The sequence below is a fragment of the Petaurus breviceps genome, unplaced genomic scaffold, assembly GCF_028583685.1.
Source record: "Petaurus breviceps papuanus isolate PSGF00001 unplaced genomic scaffold, PetGlider_PUasm1.0 90865, whole genome shotgun sequence".
Lineage (NCBI taxonomy): Eukaryota > Metazoa > Chordata > Mammalia > Diprotodontia > Petauridae > Petaurus > Petaurus breviceps.
This window is the reverse complement of record NW_027187367.1, coordinates 12,492,288-12,517,605: the sequence shown is the minus strand read 5'-3', so window position 1 is coordinate 12,517,605 and position 25,318 is coordinate 12,492,288. Positions and strand designations below refer to the sequence as shown.

Here is a 25,318-nt window from a genome sequence, read left to right as displayed (position 1 = left end):
AGAACACACTTCCTTGGCTGATGGTGATCCTAACAATGGGGATAACAATGCTAATTAGACTATACTTTAGGTGTTAGCTCTCAAATTCATTTTAATAATCAATCAATAAGCATTTATTAAGCACCTACTACATATGCCAAGAACTATGCTAAGGGTTGGGAATATAAAGACCAAGTGGTCCCATATTTCTGGACAATAAACTCTGTAAAGGGGAGTAATATGTGAGAAAAATAGAAAGGTTAAGAAGAGGTCAGGTTGTAAAGAGCTTTAAACGTCAAACTAAGTTTTTATTTGATCCAAGAGATCAAAGAGATGAGCTGGAGTTTATCAAGTGTGTGGGGGAGGAGTGGAGTGGTTGACATGTTCAGGCCTGACCTTAAAGCAAATCACTTTAATGTTTGTGTGGAAGATAGATTGGAGCAGGGAGGGACTTGAGGTAGGGAGACCAGTTGACAGGCTATTTAAACAGTTCAGGCAAGAGATGATGAGGGCATGAACCAGGTGGCAGCTATATTAAGTGAATAGAAGAAAAATAAAAAAAAAAATGTTGAATTAGAGAGCGTATAAACCTAAGACTATTTTAGGAAATAACTGCCACAAGTTGTGCTGGCTCAGAACCAAAATGAATCAGTGCATCAGAAGTGCAGCAGAGCTTACTGGTATATGCCAAAGAAAGACTGGCTGAAGAAACCGGGGCTGTTTTATTTAGCCAAGAGAAAAGTAAACTTTGTGGGCACATAGTAAAAGTCTTCAAGTAACCAAAGGATTAACACACAGGAAAAGAATCGGACTGATTCTGCTTGACCCTGGAAGGCAGAACCAGGAGCAACGCACTGGCTAAAGTTATAGAGATATAAATTTCATTTTGATGTAGGGGAAAACTATGTAATAATTAGAGCTACCCAAAAAGTAGAACAGGCTGCCTTAGGAGGTATTGGGTTTTCATTCAGTGGAAGCCTTTAAGTAGAAGCTGGATGGAAGTTTGTTAGAAGTATTTATCCCTGTAGGACAGAAACTCCTTTAGGGCAGGAACCATGTCCTCTCTGTTTTTAAATTTCCAGTGGGGGGGGGGGGAAGGAGGGAAGGAAGAGAGGGAGGAAGGGAGGGAGGGAGGGAAGAAGGAAGGAAAGAGAGAGAGAGAGAGAGAAGGAAGGAAGGAAGGAAGGAAGGAAGGAAGGAAGGAAGGAAGGGAGGGAGGGAGGGAGGGAGGGAAAGAAAGAAAGGTTAAAAATAGCAACAACAACAAAATATTAAATGAAGGGATTCTTGGTCAAGAGTTGGACAATATACCTACTGATTTCCCTTCCAATTCTCAGATTTCATGATTCTGTGGTAAATGACTTGCTGTTTGTAGAGTTATTTCTATTTATATTTGTCATTTATTTGTATTTATATTTGTCATTAGGACAATGTCTTCAATAGAATCATAGGACTTACCTCTCACCCCACTCCCTAATAGAGAAGTAGGGGATTACAAAATGATACATATGTGGTCAGAAACAATCCCTATGACAGTGAGTTTTGCTTAACTGTTTGTAAGGAAAGCAGTGAGTGTGGAAGTTATTAGGGAATAACTAAGGTATTAAAAGAAAAAGGCACAGTCACTTAGGAAGTAATATTGTAATCTAGTTGGGAAACAATCTACATGCATTTCTCAAGTCCAACCCCCTTCATTTTACACAGGAGAAAATGGAGACCTAGAGAAGTGAAGGGCTTGTCCAAGGTCACACAAGGTCAAACATCAAGGACTCCAAGGTGAAAGGAATCTTATGGGTAATACAATCCAATATCTTCATTTTACAGATGATGGAACTGGGAGATAGGAAATCAAACAATTTGTCCAAAGTCACACAGGTAACATGTCAGAGACTATATGGGAATCTAGGTCCTCTGACTCTAGCACCAGGGCTACTTACTACACTCCACTGCCTTGCAGGTGGGTAAGTGGCAAGAGATGAGATTTAAAGCCAAACCTTCAGACTTAAATCTGATGTTCTTTAAATTTTACAAGATACATTGCTGCTTTAATGGAACAGTGGTTCCTCAATGTGAGTACTTACACCAATAAAAATGGCAACCTTCTTATGCTGTGTAATTCTTGTCCATGTTTTCCCATAAATCCTTCTCAGAGTTACTTACTCAATATGCTAGAGGTCAGAGCTCATGAAGTGGTTCAAAATCCAAAATAAGATTTATATTGTGCAAGTTCCTGTGCAAGTCTCTTCACTTCCACCTGAGATGAAAAGCCTGAAACAATTCATCCCTGGGTGTCCAGGCTTCTGGTACTTGGCTAGGATTGTCCTCCACAAACAGTCCACAGGCCTTTACCTGAAATTCTTCCAGTTCCATAAGACGTTCCAGAACTTGTGTGCCAATGGCACAGCCTTCAAAAGTCAATGTTATTTCCAAGTCAAGACACTTGAGTAGGCCTTTAATGGAGGAATAATTTATATAGAAAAAAATTACTCTGATGCTGACAGAAAAATAGAAGTAAATGATGAAACAGACATCTGTAAATGAAGTAGTTTTTTTTACTTATGCTAGTTTGATGAGTTACTGAATCAGAGAATTGATCATGTTTGTAATGAGTTCAAAAGATTTCTAGCTTTTTCATAGATCACCAGGGTATTTCCCAATAATAAACTATTCTAACAGTCAATAATATATTTCGACTAGTTTTAGCGGAACTATAGGTAATAATAAAGATAATTTGGTAACTAAGTTCACAAGCTATCAAGCAAAAACCACAAATTATTCACCTTTATAGGCATTATACTAGGTGCTGAAAATACAAAAATAAAAATGAAATAGTCCCTGATCCCAAGGAGCTTAAATTCTATTAGAGTAGAAAAAGTAGAAACAAGTTATATGCAAAACAAATAGATGGTACCATGAGTGAGGAGAAGAGGCACTAGACCCTTGGTAAAGGACCCTGATTTTTCCAGCCACTTCTGGATGTGGCATTTGAGTTGAGCTCTCTAAGAAGAGGAGGTAAAGAGGAGGTGTGTCATAGGCATAGGCACAGAAACAGGAGGTACAGTTCTGTGTATGAGAACTTTCTCACCTTCATCTCTTGGCTTCCCTCAGAACTCAGCTTCAATCCCACCCTCTGGAGGAGGCCTTTTCTAGTCCTTCCCCCAGTCCACCTACTTGCGCCTTCCATCAGAGATCACCTCACATGTGAGACCTGGACAGTCTGCAAGCACCATGTCAGAAAACTGAACTGCTTTCATCTGAATTGTCTTAGTAAGATTCTGAAGATGACCTAGCAAGATAAGCCACTGGACACTGAGGTACTCTCTTGAGCTGAATTGTCAAGCATTCAAACTCTATGGCAGACAGGGCAACTGTGATGGGCTGGTTACATAGGTCGGATTGCCAAATGTACATTTACCTAAAAGACTATTTTACAGAGACCTTGCACAAGGCAAGCACCCACATGGAGGTCAGAAAAAGAGTGCAAGGACACTCTCAAGTATCGACTGTGAGACATGGGAGACGTTGGCACAGGATTGTCCAGTGTGGTGAACCTGCATCAAAGAAGGCACTGTGCTCTATCTATGAGTGAAGCAGAATCTCAGTAGCACAAAGGAAATATGAGATGTACAAATCTAGAGACACCTCCATCCCAGATGTCAAACAGACTATTTGTGCCTGACCTGGGGTAGAGCCTTCTAAGTTTGTACTGGACTGATCAGCCACATCACACGCTGTACCTTGACTCCAATAGCGTGCTGCCACTGGTCCTCTCCGAATATGAAGGATAAACAACAATGCATATAGCTACTTGAATGATGTCTCTCCCATTAGAATGTCAATTCATCAAGAGCCTTCTTTGTATCCCCAGGACTTAACAAAGTCCCTGGCATTGGCTGAATAAATACTTGTGGATTGAAAAGGGCTGGAAAGGTAGGAAGTACTTGGTACTATATATAGATACTTTTGGTTGAGATAATAATGGAATGAATGAGAGCAGAGCAGTCCAGTTCCCACATATGTACTCTAGGAAAGATAAAACAAAAAAAGTGCCAGAAATAGTGTGTAAAAAATAAAGAAACTACAGTGAATAGCTTAATCCAGCCTAGACTGGATACTCAGAATCTATCAGCACCAAAAAGGGGGCCTAGACAGCAGCTGGTTGAGGCAAGCATAGTTCTGGGAGGCCGGCTAGCTCTAACAGCCTCTGAGTGAGTGCTCCACTCAGGAAGCATGAAAGCAGTGTCCACTCAGGGACAGAATACTAGAGCACTGGTGTCCATTCAAATAGAAACTGGGCTGCTCCTCCGTAAATAAGGATCACTGTAGACACTTATTAGCTTAGTTTTGAAATGTAATGTTATCTTTGGTTTAATGTATTTTTATTTAATTTGTAAAATATTTTCCAGTTATACTATAATCTGATTGGGCACGCTGGAGGCATGTACCTGCCTGTTTGATACCTCTACATCAGAGCTCTCTATAAGGCCTCAGGGTAGCTAAGGGCTCTTGGAGCACATCCTGAAAAGAAGCAAAGAAGACAGCAATCAATATGCATGGGGCTCTGAAAGTTTGCAGCAAGAAGGTATGAGCCAACCCTGATGACTTTAAAAAACTTAGTGCTCTTACCTGGAGATAACAAACAAGCCTGGAACGCACCAGCATTTTGTGGAGAGCAGACAGCAGGGAATGGAGGGCCAGGAGCAAAATCCAAGACCATAGGGACCCACCACCCCATCTAAGAAGATCACAAGAACAATTGGAGTCTGACCCTAACAAAAGTCTCAGTTTAGGAACTGAGGCTAGAAATGTGAATATACATAGAAAATACTGAAAATTAATTAATTTTATGGATCTAAGAAGATCTAGGACATAGGCCCAGAAGAAGAGCATACCTCCATAGTAACTATTGGAAAAAGCTCAAATATAGCTATAGTTTTCCAACAAAGTCTATTAGAATTCCTGGAAGAGATAAAGTAAGAAACTTTTAAAAAGGATATTATAAACTAAATGAGAATGCTAGAGGAAAGAGCTAGAAGGTGAATGAAAAGCTTACTGAAGGAGGTACAAAAACTTATTCAGGTAACTGACTTGCTAAAAATCAGACTGGACCAAAGAAAAGTCAATAACTACAGTAAATAATAAGAAATATAAAAACAAAACCAAAATACTAAAAAAAGATGAAAATGTGAAACAATGACCTGGAAAAAAATTAAGATAATATAAGAATCGCTGGACTACCTAAAAAACATCTGAGTTCTGATCAGGAAAGCCAAGGAAGAATCACAGAGAATAATTTTTCTAGCCTAGGCTAGCTTAGAAAGACAAGAGATTTCTGTGGACACTAGCGTGGGAACTGGCCAAGAACAAATTGGGAAACCAGTGGCAGTGGTGGAGGGGGAACATTCCAGCACTCAGGAATAGAAAGGAAGCTGGGACAGAGCACCAGGGCAGGAAGAGATCCCAAGTGACCCCTGAGGTAGTATTGGCAGCAGGTGTCATCTGGCAACTCTTTCACTCATTACCCAGTTCCAGATCACCGAACCAGGGCAGAAGAGAGGAATCTTGAGCAAGTGCAGGACCTACCTGAATACTGAGAACAGAACGAGTTCTGGAAAAGTAGCCATGTGGCTCTGAGCCCAGGAGCAGGGGATTCATTTCTAACCTTTAGCCCAATACATAAGCCCACAGTGGAATAACCAGAGAAGAAGAACAAGACCACAGGGGAGCCAGCAATCCAGTCACCCAGAAACTAGGAGTAACAGAGTCCTGCAGTCCCCTGAAGCTCTACTCTACAGACCAGAGGACCCAAACCTGGGTCAGGAACTTGGAGAGCCCCGACCAGAATGGTAATGAATGAATAAACCTCCCCTAGACCATACCACTTAGGGAGCACTGAAAATTTACAGGCCCCAAGACTTAGCTGTGAAAGCAGCAGAAGGGCATAAAAGGTCAGAAAATCAGGTGAGTTCCTCCAAAAGTGTGCAGAGTCCAACACCAACATAAAGTCCAAAATAAAGAAGTAGGCTTGAAGAATGAACAAACAAAAAAGAGAACCCACTCATAAAGAACTACTGTGGTGACAGGGAAGCTAGTGACATAAACAGAAGGAACCAATGACTTGAAAACATCTACCAGCAAAGCCTCAAAGAAAAATACAGAATGAATAGAAGCCCAAGAAGAATTCCTAAAAGAGTTAAAGAAAGATTTTTTAAAAGAGCAAAATTTTTTAAAAGGATAAAAAAAAAGCAGAAGAAAAATGGGAAATGACAGTTATGTAAGAAAATTATGAAAAGACAATTAACAACTTAGAAAGAAAGGTACAAAAACCTTACTGAAGAAAATTACTCCTTAAAAATTAGAATTGGTGGGGCAGCTAGGTGGCACAGTGAGTAGAGTGCTGGCCCTGGAGTCAGGAGGCCCTGAGTTCGGATCCGGCCTCAGACACTTAACATACACAAACAAAAAACCTAGCTTTGTGAGCCTGGGTAAGTTACTTAAACCCAATTGCCCTCCAAAAATCAAAAAAGCAAAAAAGAAAAAATTTGAATTGGCCAAATGGAAGTTAATGACTCCATAAAACATCAAAAAATAATTTTTTAAAAAGTCAAAAATAGATCGAGGAGAATCACTGGATGACCAGGAGGCCATTAAAAAAAATAGCTTACATACCATATTTCAAGAAACTACAAAGGAAAATTGCCAAGATCTCTTAGAACCAGAAGACAAAGTAGAACTTGAAACAATCTATCAGTCACCTCCTAGAATAAACCCCCAAATGAACACTCTTAGGAATATTATAGTCAAAAATCAAGAAATCCCAGTCCAAGAAGAAAATACTGCAGTCAAAAAGAAAGAATTTAAATACCGTAGAACTAAATTCAGGATTACATAAGATTTAGCAAGTATTACTATAAAGAAATAGAGGATTTGGAATAAGATATTTCAGAAGTTAAAAGATCTAGGATTACAATCAAAATTAACATATGCAGCAAAATTGAGTATAATTCTACTGTGGAAAAATATGGACATTAAATGAAATAGAGGACTTTCAAATAATCTTTCTAAAAAGACAAGAGCTGAATAGAAAACTTGACAATCAGATACAGGACTTAAGAGTAAAAAAGGCAAACATGAGAGAGAAATCATAAAGGACTAAACAAGGTTAAAATGCTTACATTCTTATATGGGGAGATGATAGATGTAACTTTTGAGAACTTTATCATGACCAGGGGTTTTAGAGGCAGTCTAATTATACAGAAGGCCTGGGTGTGATTCTATTATGTCTGAATAATCTCCAAAGAATGGGACATATAAGGAAGAGTACATCATGGAAGAGGCAGAGGGAGAAGTGAGCACCACTTGATCCTCACTCACATTTGAATTTGTTCAAGGAGAAAAGAATATACATGCACTCACATTCAGCTACAGAATCTTACCTAAAAGAGAAGGAGGAGGGAAAGACGTTAAGGAAAAGAGGAAAGGTAGGTTAAGGGAGATAGTGGTCAAAAGGAAAAAAGGGGCAGGGCAAAAAAGAGAAAGATAAGTGTAAGAAAATATAATGGAGGGAAATATACAATTAGTTATCATAATTGTGAATATGAATAGTATTAATTCATCCATAAAATGTAATAGGACAGCAGAATGGATTAGAAATCAGAATCATATCATATATTATCTACAAGAAATACTCAGAACAGAAAGATGCACATAGAGTTAAAATAAGGGGTTGGAGTAGAATATATTGTGTTTCAGCTGAAATAAAAAAAGGCAAAAGTAGCAATAATGATTTCAAAAGAAAAGAAGCAAAAATAGACCTAATTAAAAGAGATAAACAGGGAAAATATATTTTGCTAAAAAGGTTCCACAGACAAATGAACTAATATCAGTTATGAATACATATGCCAGGGCAGCCAGGTAGCACAGCGAGTAAGAGCACCGGCCCCAGTGTTGGGATAACCTGGGGATCGAATCCAGGCTCAGATACTTAGCACCACACCCAGAAATAACTGGCTATGTAACCTTGGGCAAGTTACTTAACCCCAATTGCTTAAAAAAAAATGAATACATATGCCCCAGATGGAATAGCATATAAATTATTAAAGGAAAAGTTACACGAATTGTAGGAAATTGTAAAACTTTTAACAGTGAGGTGAAACTCAGTTTAATCCTCTCAGATCTAGATAAAGCTAAGTAGAAAATAAAAAAGAAGCTAAGGCAAGGAAGAATTTTGGAGAAGTTAAATATGATAGAACTATGGAAAATACTTACTGGGAAGAGAAAGAAAGTACACCTATTTCAGATGTGCATAGCACCTTCAAAAGAAATTGACCTATAAGGCAAAAAGTCTTACAAATGTGAAAAAGCAGAAAAAAATTAAATGCATCTTTTTTTCTGATCATAATGCAACAGAATTACATTCAATAAATGGCCTTTGAATTATAGATTAAAAATTAATTATAAACTAAATAACTTACTCCTAAAAAATGGATGACAAAGAAAAATCAAAGAAACAATTTAATTAAAGATTAAAGACAACAATGAAACTACGTACCAAAATTTGTGGGGATACAACCAAAGCAGTACTTAGGGGAAAATTTACATCCCTAAATGTTTACATCAATAAAACCAAGGGACAAAATCATATGTAAGGGGAAAAGGCTAGCGAGACTTTTCCAGTAATAATAGTAGTAAGGTATAACTATCCATTTTCATAGGATGGTACTAGAAATGCTAGCTATAGGAATAAGACAAGAAAAAGATTATGGGAATAAAAAACTGGCAAAGAGGAAACAAAAATATCATTGCTGCAGAAAATATGATATTATATTTAGAGGATACTAAAAGTTTAACTAAAAACTGAAAAAATTTGAGCAAAATGGTAAAGTAGGAAAAAAAATTCACACAAATCATTAGTTTTTCTGTACACCACTAAAAAACACAGTAAGAAAAGAAAGAATAAGAAATTTCTTTTCTCTCTCTTTTTTATTTTTCAGTTTACATCATTTCCACAAGATTTTCAGTTACAAATTTTCTCCCCAATTTTCCCTAACCACCACCCACCACCCCAAAACAGTGATCCCACTGGAGATCCCCTCCCCCAATCTGTTCTCTCCCATATCTTCCAACATACCCCCTTTGACTTTCCAGTAGAGCACAGTGGATCTCTATGCCCCAGTGCCTGTATATCTCATTTCCCAGTTACATGTAAAATAATAATAATATATATACATATTTTTAAACATTTCATTTTAAAACTTTGGATTCCAGATTCTTTCCCTTCCTCCCTCATTACCCAGCCTCACTGGGAAGATAGGCAATTCAATATAGGTTGCACATGTGTAGCTATGCAAAACATTTCCATAGTGGATATATTGTGAAAGACTTGACTATATTTCCCTCCATCCTATCCCACCCCCCACTTGTTCTATTCTCTACTTTGATCCTGTCCCTTTTCAAAAGTGAGTGCTTCCAACTTCCGTCCCCCACCCCAGCCTGCCCTCCCTTCTATTATCCCCTCTCTCTTCCCCTTCCCCTCTACTCTCCTGTAGGGTGAGATATCCTATTTTGTGTGTATGTCATTCCCTCCCTAAGCCAAATTCAAAGAGAATAAGGTTGACTTTTTACCTTCCTGTGCTTCCCCTCCATTGTAACAATTTTCCCTTGCCTCTTCCATATGAGATAATTTACCCCATTCTGTCTCTTCCCATCTCCTCTCATTATATTCCTCTCTCACTTCTTAATTTCACCTTTTAAGTATCATCCCTTCCTATTCAATTGGTCCTGTGCCCTCTGTCTATGTTTACCTGCAGACATATATACACACACTCACATATGTATTCATATGCCCATATACCCTCCTATATAGACATATATATGTGTGTATACATATATGCATATATATGTATACATTTCTATTCCCTTCAACTATTCTCATACTAAGAAAAGTTTCATAAGTTACAATTATCATTTTTTCCATGTAGGAATATAAGCACTTCAATTTTGATAAGTTCCTTATGATTTCTTTTTCCTGTTTACCTTCTCATGCTTCTTGTATCCCGAATGTCAAATTTTCTATTCAACTCTGGTTTTTTCATCAAGAATGCTTGAAAGTCCTCTATTCCACTGAATGACCATATTTTCCCCTGAAACATGATACTCAGTTTTGCTGGGTAGGTGATTCTTGGTTTTAATCCCAGCTCCTTTGCCCTCTGGAATATCATATCCCAAGCCCTTTGATCCCTCAGTGTAGAAGCTGCCAGGTCCTGACTTATCCTGATTGTGTTTCCATAGTATTTAAATTGTTTCTTCCTGGCTGCTTGTAATATTTTCTCCTTGATCTGGGAACTCTGAAACCTGGTTATAATATTCCTAGGAGTTTTCTTTTTGGGAGCTTTTTCAGGAGATGATCGGTAGATTCTTTCACCCTCTATTTTGCCCTCTGGTTCTAAAATATCAGGGCAATTTTCCTTGAGAATTTCTTGAAGGATGATTTCTAGGTTCATTTTTGATCATAGCTTTCAGGTAGTCCAATAATTTTTAAATTATCTCTCCTGGATCTATTTTCCAGGTCAATGGTTTTTCCATTGAGACATTTCACATTGCCTTCTATTTTTTCATTAGTTTGTATCTGTTTAATAGTATCTTGATTTCTCATAAAGTCATTAGCTTCCATTTGTTCCAATCTAATTCTGAAGGAATGATTCTCTTCAGTGAGCTTTTAAGATTCTTTTTCCATCTGGCAAATTTGGCTTTTTAAGGTATTCTTCTCCTCATTGCCTTTTTGATTCTCTTTTGTCATCTGAGTTAGTCTATTTTTTAAGGTGTTATTTTCTTCAGTCAGGTTGTTGATTCTCATTTCGTAATTTTCTTGCACCGTTCTCATTTCTCTTCCCAATTTTTCCTCCACTTCTCTTATTTGATTTTCAAAATCCTTCTTAAGCTTCCTTTTTGAGGTTTTCTTGGCAAAGTTACTAGAGTAGTTTGTCATTTCCTTCTCCAGCTCATTTTACACATGGGGAATTGAGACAAACAGGGTTAAGTGACTAGCCCAGGGTCATACAGTTAGTAAGTATCTGAGGCCGAATTTGAACTCAGGTCTTCCTGACTCCAGGCCCAGCAATCTATCCACTGTGTCACCTAGCTGCCCATTTATCAGTAAATTTTGTTATAATCTTAACATATATGCATGGGACATACTTGTTGGAAGACAGACTTAATTAATGAGCTTTGCTCTACTAAATCAAATAAAGAATAAGCCAGTGGGATCTAGTACAGGGTTCTTCATGCCTTTCAGTAAACTAAATGAATCTGAAGATGTGGTCAGTTGGAGACAATTGATTGCAAAGGACTGTTAAGATACTAGCCCATTTTGTAATCCACACAAGAAATATCAAGTGGATGGGCAACCAATATCAGTATATTTAAACTGGGCAGGCCCTGCCTATGGACAATGAGCAGGAGTCAGAATTAAATAGGAAAAGAATGGGAAGGGCCTAATTTGGGAAACTACACAGTGCTTTCACAAACACTAAATAGTTTCCTGCCACTAAGTTCATCTTTTCGCACTAGTATTCTCCCACTGATGCTACATGGTTCCAATTTATGGAACACCACAATCCTAAAAGAATCAAAATGTACCTCAAAGGTCAATGGAAAAGTATCTGGTAGTTTTCTGTTGGCTATAGCACATCATCAACAATGACTCAAATGCAAGACGTCAAATAAAGGACTAGAAAAAGAAGGTGGATTAGTCATGCATCAAGAGCAGGCTCCCATTCACAGTCCGAGTATTGCACTGGTATCCATGAAATATTGACTCAGATGAAAGCCTCACATGCTTTGGTTAGAGTCATGATAGAGAAGATTTATGGAAAAACATGAACAAGAATCATTCAGAATAAGAAGGCATGGATGGGTTACCCATACTGATGAGATCACAATGCACTTAAGTAACTGTAAGTTAATAAGAAGGGTAAGGGGTCAACTTACTTTAATGATGCTATTCAAATTACTGAAGACCAGTGCAAGGAAAAACCTATAAATATCTAAGTTTCCTGCAGTTGACAGGAGTAAACCACAAAGCAATACATGAAAAGTTAAATAAGATACTCAATTTTCTTGGGGAGAAAATATTTTAAATTTATCTTAGTGAAGAAAATGAAATAAGGTCAACAAATGGTCGTTAGTCCTTGCTTTGAAATATTAATTTGGAATTTTAAAATGGTCTAATATAGATCTAGATGCTATGGCAACAAAGTGTTACTAGCAAACATCATAAGCACCTAAAAGTTACATTATGTTTCATTCTAAAAAAGGAAAGTAATTAGCATTAATAATTTATATTACTCACAGACTGTAAAACTGCTTTTACTTCTATAGCAAGTTTGACTACAACATATATAAACTGGTGATAAAAACTGTCATCTTTTTGCACCACTGCTTGAGAAAATAGTATACGAAACACCTAACAAATTGAAAACTCAAGTCTTGAAACAAAAAGAACTTCATGATATAAATATATAAATATATACCTTCATAATTCTGTCAAAATTAGCAGTCAGGACATGGAATTAGTGGACCCTAAGCAAGGTTTAAAAACCATTTCCTTGCTTTTATGAATAGGGTAAAGTGAACAGAATCAGGGGAACAATTTCTGTGATAATAACACCATAAAGACAAACAACTTTGAAAGACTTATCTAATCAATGCAATGATCAGCCATGATTCCAGAAAAGGAGGTAATGAATTCAAGATGCAGATTGAGACATATATTTTTTGGATGTGGACAATATAGGAATTTGTTTTGCTTAATTATGCATATTTGGTACAAGGGTTTGTTTTTCTTTTTTTCTTTTAAATTGGGAGAAAGGATGGGAGGGAGAGAAAATTAATCGAAATTAATTGAAATTCAATTGTTAACTGAAAAATAAAACAGTCCCCTTGAGTAACATCTACTGAATGTTTTGCACCTACACTGTCATATATGCTAAATGACATGTCACAAAATTATATCATAATCATCATCACCACAATGGAAGTTTACAAAGCACTTTTACATGTTATCTCATTTGAGAGTCAAACAATCTTATGTTGGGAACATAACTACAAAATGGAAGGTAGAATTTTCTGGCAATAAAAATACGTGCATTTATAAAAAGAAATGTTAAATAGCATGGGAAGTATTCCTCATTATGTCCCTTTTATGCAGTCCTAAGTGGCTGCCTGCCTTGAATAACCTGGTACCAGCTTTAAGTCTTGAGACAATTTTAAACTTACTGAAGCTTAAAATTGTATCTAACCTTTGATTTAAGTAAGTTATTTGTTTAACAGGAAGGCTTCATAGGGGCAATTCAGCACAAAGTGAAGAGGATGGACAATATATGGTTATGGTTACTAGCAGACCAAATATAAGACTAGACTAAGAGATGATAAATGTGGGTTGATAAATGGATAACACAAAACTAAAATACTAACCAAAGACTAATTATTACAAGATGTTCTGGATTAGAACCATTACACACTAAGAAATGCCTAACAGGCAATCTGCTGCTGGAGGAAACTAAGGAGTAGAATTAATGTAATCTACTAGAGACATCACAGAAAACAAAACAAAAAATAAAAATAAGCATGTAGCTTGAGCAGTTAAGCTGGAACACAAAGGAAAGCTAGTCATCTAAGCAATAAGCAGTTCCAGATCCACTCACTAGATATTTATCTCACAAACTAGAGATCAATGTTTTAGCAACAACTCAGAAAGTAAGTTCCAGATACTTGTTAAATAACCATGAGATAAGGATGGTAGTATTATAAGGAATTTGTGATGTATTCATCTAAGATAATCTGTCAATGCAATAGTCATTTATTAAGCACTTTAGTATATGCCAAATATTGTGCTAGGAGTTGGGAATGTGAAGGAAAAAATAAACAACAAATAATCCCTGCCCTCAAGGACCTTACATTCTATTGGTAGGGAAAACATGTATGCAGGAAATTCTATTGGGGGAAAACATGCATACAGGAAAAGTAAATGCAAAACAAATATGAAATAATGTGGGGAGAGGGGCAGGTTCTCTGGATAGGAGAGGAATTAATTAATTAGTTAATTTGGAAATTAAGGTGATATAAAAACAAAATATATTAATAAAATAAAGTCAATTTGGCAACTGCATGGAGGATGGATTGGGAAGGGGAGAACCTAAGAGACCAATTAGGAGGCTACTTCCATAGCCTAGGTAAGAGGTGAGGAGAGCCTGAATTAGGATGATAGCTGGGAATGGAAAGGGAATGGGAACAAGAAAAATAAGAGGCTTCATGTGGGAGATGGTATTTGAGTTGAGCCTTGAAAGAAGTCAGATTCTAAGAGGCAGAAGTCAGGAGTGCATTCCAGGCATAGGTAGCAATTTTTCAAAGGTATGGACATAGGAAATGGAATGCCGTGGGTGAAGAACCATGGGTAAATGAGAGTGAACATGGAAAGGCAGGCTGGAGTCAAGTAATGAAGGACATTTAAATGATGAAAAGAGATTCTGTATTTTATTCTAGAAGCAAGGAATTATAAAAGCTTCTTGAGTAGGAAAACAAAATGGTCCAGACTGTGCTTTAGAAATATAAATGTTATAATAACCATCTTTAACTCAGGAAGAGATGAGAAAACACATCTTCCTTCCTTCTTTGAAGACTATAGGTGTACAAATTGTATATATATTGACACACTTGGTTGATCGTCTGGTTGGTTTGCAGAACTGCTTTTTTTCCCTCATTTATTCTTTGATAAAAGGGCTGACTCTCTGGATAGGAGAGAAGGGAAGGGTATATTTGGAAATTAAGGTGATGTAAAAACAAGAGATATTAATATATTTTTTCTTTTTAAAAATAATGTCAATTTAGCAATTGCATGGAGGATGGACTGGAGAGGAGAGAACCTGAGAGACCAATTAGGTTACTGCTATAGTCTACATACCGTGTTTCCCCGATAATAAGACCTATCCCGAAAATAAGCCCTCCCCTTACTGTGTAAGATTCCTCTAAAATAAGCCCTCCCCCCAAAATAAGCCCTACTGAGATTGCTACTGTAGTGAAGGTGATCCCCTGCGCTACACGCTACATTACTACATTACGGTACCCTCTGTATGCACCGTTCCCCCCCCTGTGAAACGCACTCAGCGCTCCGAGCTGCATCCAATCAGAGCTGTAGCAGTGAGCGCTTCATCCTGTTCTTCCCCAGTGATTTGCTTATTGAATAAAGGTACATTTTTTTGTTCACATTTACCTGTTTATTAAAATTGCTGTCAATGTTCATTAAAATAAGCCCTCCCCTGAAAATAAGCCCTCTGGTGTTTTTCTGTCCAAAAAAATTTAATAAGACAGTGTCTTATTATCGGGGAAACACGGTAATAGGTGAGGAGAGCCTTAATTGGGGTGACAGTTGAGAATGGAAAGGGACTGGATGCAAGTTGTTGCGGAGGCAGAAGAGACAAGACCTTGGCAAATGACTGTATGTGAAGGGTGATGAAGAGAGAAAAGTGGAGGATGATGCTGAGGTTGAAAAGGCATTTGGGGGCACACTCAACAAAAACTGAGAAGTCAGGACGAAGGAAGGATTTAGGGAAAAACACAATGAACTCAGTTTTGAACATGCTGAGTTTGTGATTTCTACAAACATCCAGTCTGACAAATGCAAAAGGCAATTGAAGATGCCAGGACTGGAGCTGCAGGGAGAGGTTGAGGATGGCTATAAAGACCTGGGAATCATCTGAAATAAAAATATAGCAATGATAATAAAGTTTTATATAGCATTTTTCCTTGTAAGTAATTAAAGCATTTTTACATACATGATGTAGCCATCAAAACATTCCTATGAGGCAATATTGTAAAATTCAAGTAGAAAAGGGGGGCACCAAACCTTAAATAAGGATCCCTGCAGGCCACATACTGACTTTGAAAACCACATATTAACATCATCAATGCTCTATTGTACTTTTATCTACTTTGTTCAGTATTCACTAATTACATTTTAATCTGGTTCTGGTGCACAGGCTACATGTTTGACATCTCTCTTGTTAAGGACAAAAGAGTATTATTTTTTCCAATTTTCAAGATGGAGAAATTGAGGAACCGAGGATAAGCAGTATGCCCAGCATTTCTCAGTGGTTGAAATGAATTAGAATTCAGATCTTTCCTATCTTTTCACTTATCAAATCACTTATCTTTTCACAAAAAGATTTAACTTTCACAAAACAGATTCCTAAACTTAGCAGCTATGAAGAAGTAGAGAGACCAACAGCACCGGGAGGAAACCAAGACTTCAGATTTAACCTAGGTTAAGAGTATCTGTGTGGCTATTTCAGCCCTTATTCCTCAAGTATCTGGTCATCCTCAATAATGAAGCCAAATGAAAGGATAGTTCAGAGTTTGAACACACATAAACTTAAGGTTACTATTTGTTTGGGATTTAACCAGACTATTAAGGTCTCTGGTTTTATCTTAGTAACATTTTAGAAAAGAGATAATTTCCAGTTGATTTCTGTCTGCTGCATGCTCATGTCCAAGAAGAGGGCATTAATAAGCAATAGGCCATGAAGACATGCCACCCCTCTGATCATACTTTGTTTTGCCTGAACTTTTAAGAGATATAGGGAAAAAAGAAAGAAACTAGATTCAGGAACTCTTCCTAGGAAAACAGGTTAGTCAGTTATATAAAAACAAAAACAAATTTAAAAAACTCAAAATCTCAGACAGGAGTTAATCTTGTAGTCAAGAAGACAGCTCATGTGATTTAAACTAGGGAAGAGGTAAAGCTGAGAAATGTCCAAAGTCATTTCAACAAGGTGAGGAAGGCCATACGTGAAAAAGACATATGTCTTACTTACTTTTTTGTGAGACGAGGATCTAGTGGAGGATGCTGGGCTCCATATACAGGCTGGATACTGAAAGAAAAAAAAAGTAAGGAAAAAAATCATCACTATACCCAACTGGTTAATAGTCTTCAAGAAGATGGTGGAACAGATCAGAAAATTTCCAAGCTTTCCACATTTCCTCCACAAACAAGACAAAATAAATAAACAAGAGTTGGGGTAGAGTAGTGGTCCTCCTGGGACAAGTGGAAAAGAACCAAGGAAAGACCTCAGGGAGACAGGTTCTGCCTAAGTGAAATGCAAACAACTCCAGGCTATCTCTGCTGAAACAAGGAACAACAAACCACAAGGCCTGGGGACAGTGGGCTGGAGAGGTAGCCTCAGCCAGAGGAATTCTCACCACACAGATAAGTGTGGGGGGTCAGACATCTGAGCTGGGAAAGACTGAAGGGCCCTCTGCTGCCCAGGGATGCCAGATCTAACTGTGAGGCCCAGCTGTGATGCCCAGATGTAGTCCAGGCTGCAGCTGAAGGTGAGAAGGAACCAGCACACACCCAGGCTAGAGTACAAACTAAAGGTTACAGTCACAGGAGGGTTCTCAGGGAGCAAGAGCATTTCCAGTGTAGCATGTGTGTGTGGGAAAAGGCTGAGGGTGAGGTCCTAACTGTGGCTTGGAAGGGGAAAGGAGGGCCCTGGACAAAGTTAAAAAAATAACAGCAAAAAGAACCTCAGACCAGAGACACCATCCCCTACACCCCAGGACTAGGGGTGATTATAATAACAAATTGCTAAAAATAAAAAAGATTAAGCAAAAGAGAAAGAACCCAATCATAGGGGGCTACTATGGGGATAGAAAAGACCTGGTTTTCAGAGGAGGATACTGAAGCAAAAAAAAGCCTGTCTTACCCCAAAGAGTACCATCACATGGTCACGAACCTAAAAAGAGTTCTTGGAAGAACTTAAAAAGTACTTTAAAAATAAAATAAAAGAAAGATTGAGGGAAAATTAGGGGAAAAAAGTAATAACAACCCAAGAAAACCAAAAAAATTATTTAAAGAAAGTCAACCAACTGAACAAAGAGATCCAGAATCTTTTTTTTTTCATTTTTACATTTTTTATTTGGAAATGTTCATATTGATGCAGAGAAATTGGAATTTTAGAGACACAAGATATCCATTTATTATAAAACAAAAGACCTGGAAATTATTTACATGATGAAACAAAAGATTTCAGAACTTCTATGGAATGGGCAATTTTCATGACGCCACTTCATTAGTGATTTCAGTCCACGTATTTCCCCAGAATGTCACTATCTCTAAATAAGAAATAGTCCTTGTCTTCTATAACTACTTTGGTTCCACCATATTCTGGAAGAAGAACTTTATCTCCAACTTTCACACTAACTGGTTGAATTTCTCCACTCTTTCCTTTAGATCCTAATCCAACAGCTACTACTGTTGCCTGCAATACTTTTCCTTGAGATTTTTCTGGAAGCATAATACCTCCTTTGGTAACAGTTTCAGCTGCACTCCTTTCAACCAAAACTCGGTCAAGGAGGGGAAGAAACTTTCTGAAAGCCTGCCCTGCCATGGCTCCCGCAGTGCCCCGCAGCTGTTGCTCTTGTTCAGTCCGTTTCCTCCGTACCTCCCTGGGCACCGGTAGACTGGCAGCCCCCGAGATCCAGAATCTTAAGGAAGAAAATAACTCCTTGAAAACTAGAATTGGGCAAGGGGAAGCAAATGATGTCATAAGATACCAAAAAATAATGAAACAAAATGAAAAGAATGAGAAAATAGAAGAGAATGTGAAATATCTCATAAGAAAAACAACTGATCTGGAGAACAGATCAAGAAGAGAAAATATAAGAATTATCAGACTACCTAAAAGCTACGATTAAAAAAAGAATCTTGGGGTGGCCAGGTAGCACAGCGAGTAAGAGCACCGGCTCCAGTGTCGGGATGACCTGGGATCAAATCTGGGCTCAGACACTTAGCACCCACCCAGAAACACCTGGCCGTGTAACCTTGAGCAAGTTACTTAACCCCAATTGCTTTAAATAAATAAATAAATAAAAGAATCTTGATGCAATATTACAAGAGATAATTAAAGAAAATTACCCCAAAGTTTTAGAACAAAAGGGGAAAGCAGAAATAGAAAAAATCCACTGATAATCAACTAAAAGAAAACCCAGGAGGAAAACCTACTGGAATATCATAGCCAAATTTCAAAACCCCCAGGTTAAGGAGAAAATATTATGAGCAACAAGAAAAAAAAACCAATTCAAATACTGTGGAGCCACAATTAGAACCACACAAGACCTAGCAACTGCTATACTAAAAGACCAAAGATCTTGGAACACTGTATACTGAGGAAAAAAAGAATTGCTGGTATGGCCAAAAATTACTTATCTAGCAAAGTTAAGTATAACCATCATCAACAACAACAACAACAAAAAGGGATATTCAATGAATTAATAGATTTTCAGGTTTTTGTCTCAGAAAGACCAGAATTAAAAGAAAATCTGATATATACAATCCAGGAGAAATATAAGGCAAACATCAAAGACAATTACAAGGTATTCGGCAAATACACACTTTACTTTTTATATATGGAAATGTGAACCACATTCTTTTTTTTTAATTTTTTGGTCTTTATTAATTTGTTTGTTTACTTTTAGTTTACAATATTTAACTCCACAATTCCTTGAGTTTCAAATTTTCTCTCCCTCCCTCCCCTCCCCCCATGACGGCATACAATCAAGTATAGGATCTGCAGATACTTTCACATTAGACATCAGTCAGGTTATAAAGACGGATTGCATCAGATGGAATGAAAAATGGTAAATAGTAAACAAAACCAAACAAGAAAAAGAAAAAGATCAGGTAGTTTGCTTCAATCTGTATTCAAACTCTGTGAACCACGTTCTTAAGACTGTCATTAGTAATTGGATGCTTTAAAAGACTGGAGATGAACTGAGCATGATGTGGTGGTTCCAAAAATCAAAATTGTATAGGAAAAGGTAAAAACAGAAATTATTTCACACAAATGAGGCATAAAAGGAAGAACTGATACAAAGGAATCAGGTCGGGGGGAGGGCTGGTAGTGTTGGAACCCTAATATCATTAGTTCTGGGTTAAATATAGAATAACATATACATCTAGAAAGGTATAAAAGTCTTCTAAATTTATAAAGAAATAAGAGAATGAGGGAACAGGATAAGGGGGAAGAGTTTTAGGAGAGTATGTAGAATTAGACTTAGGAGGGTGGGAGGAGAAAGGAAGGGAGGGACCCTTAAAGGAGTGAGTAGAAGAAAAAAGAGGGAAAGGATAAGGGAGAGATTCTTTAAAAAGGTGTAAAATAGGAAAGTAGAGGTTAGAAGTAAACTAGAGGAGGGATAGGGTAAAAAGAGGCTGAAAAAGACAATAGTGAGGAAAAATAGGATGGAGGGAAATACAGAAATAGCAAATATAACTTTGAATATGAATGGGATGAATTCACCCATAAAATGGAAATGCATAGCAGAATAGAGTTAAAATCAGAATCTAACAATATGCTGCTTACAAGAAACATTTAAAAATGAGAGATACACAGCTAAAATAAAGGGCTGGAGTAGAATGTATTATGCCTCAGCCAAAGCAAAAAGAAAAAAGAAAGCAGGGGTAGCAATCATGATATCAGAAAAAGTCAAAGCTAAAATAGATTTAATTAAAAGAGATAAACAGGGAAACAACATTATGATAAAAGGTTCCATAAATAATAAAGCAATATCATTACTAAACTTATATGCACCAAATAACATAGCATCTAAATTTTTAAAAGAAAAGTTAAACGAATTACAGGTGAAAATAGACAGTAGTACTTTAATAGTGGGAGACTTTAATCTCTCCTCAGAAATAGACAAATTTAACCAAAAATAAATTTTTTTTTAAATTAAGGAAGTGAATAGAATTTTAGATAAACTAGATAGGATAGATGCTTGGAGAGAACTGAATGGAAAAAGAAAGGAATATACCTTTTTCTCAATGGTCCACAGTACCTTTACAAAGACTGACCATATATTATGGTACAAAAATTTAATAGCTAAAAGCAGAAAAATTAAGCATTTCCTTTACAAAGCACAATGCAAAAAAAAAAATTATATTTAATAAGGGACTATGGAAACATAGAAAATAAAACTAATTGGAGACTAAACAATCTAATCTTAAAAGAACATATAGGTTAAAGAACAAATGATAGAAACAATCAGTAATTCCATTAAAGAAAATGACAATAATGAAACAACATATCAAAACCTATGGGATACAGCAAGAGCAATAATCAGGGGAAAATTTATATCTCTAAGTGCTTATATCAATAAAAAATAAAAAAGAGAAAGGGCAGAACAATGAAATGGGTATGTAATTTTAAAAAAACCTAGAAAAATAACAAATTGAAAATCCTAAAAATTAAAAGTGAAATTAATATGAACCTGTAAGAAACCACTGAATTAATAAATACAACTAGGAGTTGGTATTACAAAAAACAATCAGTAAAATTTAAAAATCATTGGCTAATATGATTTTTAAAAAAGAAGAAAATCAAATTACTAGTATCAAAAATGAAAAGGGTAACTATACCACTAAAGAAGATGAAATCAATGCAATTATAAGGACCTATTTTGCTCAATTATATGTCAATAAATTTAACAATTTAAGTGAATGGAAGGATATTTACAAAAATGTAAATTGCTTCTATTAGCAGAAGAGGAAACAGGATATCTAAATAGACCTATGCCAGAAAAAGAAACTGAACAGGTGATATATGAGTTTCCTAAGAAAAAAGTACCAGGACCAGATGTACTTAAAAGTGAATTCATAAGGAAAACTGTTAACATAATTGATTTTATCAATAATAAAAGTAATAAAAATCATATGATAACATCAACAGATGCAGAAAAAGCATTTGATAAAGTACAATACTCATTTTTATTGAAAACACTTGAAAATATAGGCATAAATGGATTTTTCCTTAAATTGATAAGAAGCCTTTACCTAAAACCATTAGCAAGCATTATTTGTAATGGGGATAAACTAGAAGTCTTCCCAGTAAGATTAGGTGTGAAACAAGGCTGCCCACCGTCACCAATATTAATCAGTATCATATTGGAAATCCTAGTAACAGCAATAAGAGAAAAAAAGGAAATAGAATCAAAATAGGAAATGAGGTTAAAAAAAACTCTCTCTTTTTACAGAGAATATGATGATATACCTAGAAAATCCTAAAGACTCAACTAAATAGTTAACTGAAATAATTAATAATTTCGGCAAAGTAGCAAGATATAAAGTAAACCCATACAAATCATCAGCAGTCTTATATATCACCAATAGGATCACGCAGGAAGAGATAGCTAAAGATTCCCCATTTAAAATAACTTTAGACAGTATAAAATACTTGGGAATACACCTACCAAACAAACCCAAGATCTTTGTACAAAAATAAAATCAAATTTAAGTAAATGGAGAAATATTAATTGTTCATGAGTAGCAGAGTCAATATAATAAGAATGACAAATTTTACCAAAATTAATCTATGTATTCAAAGTCATTCCAATTAAACTGCCAAAAATTATTTTACGAAGCTAGAAAAAAAAATAACAAAATGTATTTAGAATAACAAAAGACCAAGAATATCCAAGGAACTAATGGAAAAAATGCAAAAGAAAAAGGTTTAACAGTACCAGTCCTTAAACTATATTATAAGGCAGTAATTATCAAAATTATCTGGTGCTTGCTAAGAAATAGAAAGGTATATCAACGGTACAGAGTGGATATACTATCTATAGCAGTAAATGAATATAGTAATACAGTATTTGACAAGTTTAAACACATAAGTTTTGGGAATAAGAACTCATTATTTGGTAAAGAAAAAATTGTTGGGAAAGCTGGAAAGTAGTCTGGCAGAAACTGGGCATAGACATATACCATTTACCAAGATAAGGTCAAAATGGATACATGACCTAGATAAAAGGGAGATATTACAAGAATATTTGAAGATATTACCTATCAGACTTATGGATAGGTGAACAATATATGAACAAACAAGAGATAGAGTGTTGTGAGATGTAAAATGGATAATTTTTATTACATTAAATTTAAAAAGTTTTGGACAAATAAAACAAATGTAGCCAAAATCAGAAGGAAAGCAGAAAATGGGAAAATAAACTTACACAGTTCCTCAGATAAAAGTCTCATCTCAAATATATAAATTACTTCATCAAATCTAAAAGAAGGCAAGTCATCCCCTAATTAATAAATGGTCAAAGGATATGAACAGGCAGTTTTCTGATTGAGAAATCAAAACAATTTATAGTAATGAAAAAAATGCTCTAAATCATTATTGATTTGAGAAATGCAAAAATGTTACCTTGAGATATCATTTCACACCTATCAGATTAGCTAAAATGGTAGAGGGGAAATTGAGAAATGTTGGAGAGGATGTGGAAAAATTGGGATCTTAATTCATTGTTTGTTATATGTGAGCTGATCCAACTATTTTGGAGAAAGATTTGAAATTAAGCCCAAAGAGTTATTAAAACTATGTCCTTTGACCTAGTAATACCCACTAGTAGGCCTGTTTCCCAAGATGATTAGGGAAAATGGAAAAGAATCTACACGTTCTAAAATATTTATAGCAGCTCTCTTTGTGGTGGCAAAGAACAATTGTGGGGATGCCTGTCAATTGGGAAATGGCTAAACAAATAGTAGTATCTGTTCATGATAGAATATTACTTTGCTGTAAGAAACAATAAGCTATATGATTTTAGAAAAGCATGCAGAGACCTCCATGAAATAATGAAGAGTGAAATAAGCAGAATCAAGAGAAATTTTATGTAGTAACAGCAGTACTGTTTTAAGAACAACTTTGAGCAACCAAGTCATTCTGTTATACATTAAATGGAAAGATCCTATGAAGACATTGTTTGAATTCAGAACTGACATGTATCACACACGTGTGTATGTATGTGTACATGTATGTATATGTCTGTTATATGTGTGCACATATGCACATTATATGTGTATATGTACATTATGTACACACATTTGTGACTAATGGTGACTGTCTCAAGGTTTGGGGGGGGGGGAGGAAAAAAGTCACATGATAACTTTGTTGCATATTTGAAAGGAATAATAAGTTGTACATAATACATCTGCAATTTCAGATGCAATCCTGTTTTTTCTATCCCACTTTGTCATGGAAATGTTTGTTTTATTTCTTAAGTTCAGAATAAAATAAATTTTAAGAAACAAACAAAAAAATCAGATGATTAACCAGTAAAAAAAAAGTCATTTGTCTCCAGACAGGCCTGTACTCAAGTGATAGCAGTCTAACAACATCCTAATTTCTCCACATAAAATGCTCAGTGTTTCACAAACCTTATAGTCACAAAGTCCTTCTGCATATAATCAACTTCTCTTGGCTTGTTCTTTAAAAAATAAAAAGGATTCCTTTACCCAGAGAGTCAGGTTTGTGGAGCAAACACAATACTGGACTTACCGTCTGGAGAGGTCTGAGTTTGAATGTAATCTCACACATTTACTAGTTATATATGCATAGTACTGATTTCACAGGTTGTTCTAAGGATCAAATAAGAATATGTGTAATTTGCTGTTTCTACAAGTATAGAAATTGCATATATTATCACCTAGTTGATGGACTGGTTGGTTTGCAGAACCGCTTCTCTCATTTATTCTTTGCTACAAAGGCTGGCTCTCTGGATAAGAGAGGAGGGAGGGATATATGTGGAAATGACAGTGATGCAAAAACAAAAAATAGTAATCAACTTATATCATATGTATATATGTCAAAGCGCCATGTTATTATTATTATATTAATTATAATAATTATTAAAAATACACTTCACTTTACACAATAGATATGATGCTGAAAAGTTATATTTAAATAAAATGTTAGTCAATTCTAGGATATTTTCTCTCTGACACAAGTGTACGGGCATTTTATCTTTATTTGTATGACCAGTAACTCTAGACATTCATTAGCTGTGTGACAAGTCACTTCACCTCTGTCTGCCTCACTTTTCCTCATTTGTAAAAAAGAAGGGATCAGACTCAATGATCTATAGGGTCTCTTTAAGCTTTAAATCTATGATCCTAAGAGAAGAATGAGTGGTTGATAAACGGTGGGGCATGGGGATAGAAATGGAAAAAGTCATTTCCTTAAACGGAAAAGTATAAATAGTAGGATTCCCTTACCCTCAAGGATAAGAGTTAGTCATGGTACTACTTAACACTTTCATAAATGAACCTAAAGAGGAAATACCCAGGAAAATCTCTTAATTCCAGAAAACACTAAAGTCTTAATAGTAAAATATAAAACCAATTGCAGTAATATGCAAAATTTCATCAAGTATAGGTATAGGATATACTATAAAAGACCTGAGATACTAAAAATCTAGTCAACACCTAAGGTAATTCTACTACTTGATAACA

The 25,318-nt window shown here is 36.0% G+C and overlaps 1 protein-coding gene across 1 annotated transcript in view; it reads right to left on the bottom strand.

Moving 5' to 3' along the window:
- TBC1D22B (TBC1 domain family member 22B) overlaps positions 1 to 25,318 on the bottom strand; it is a 119,099-nt gene that overhangs the window by 88,466 nt on the left and 5,315 nt on the right. The window contains exon 2 of the mRNA XM_069073590.1: positions 16,848 to 16,904. Coding sequence (XP_068929691.1) covers positions 16,848 to 16,904 — 57 coding nt within the window. The remainder of the gene's footprint in view (positions 1 to 16,847; positions 16,905 to 25,318) is intronic.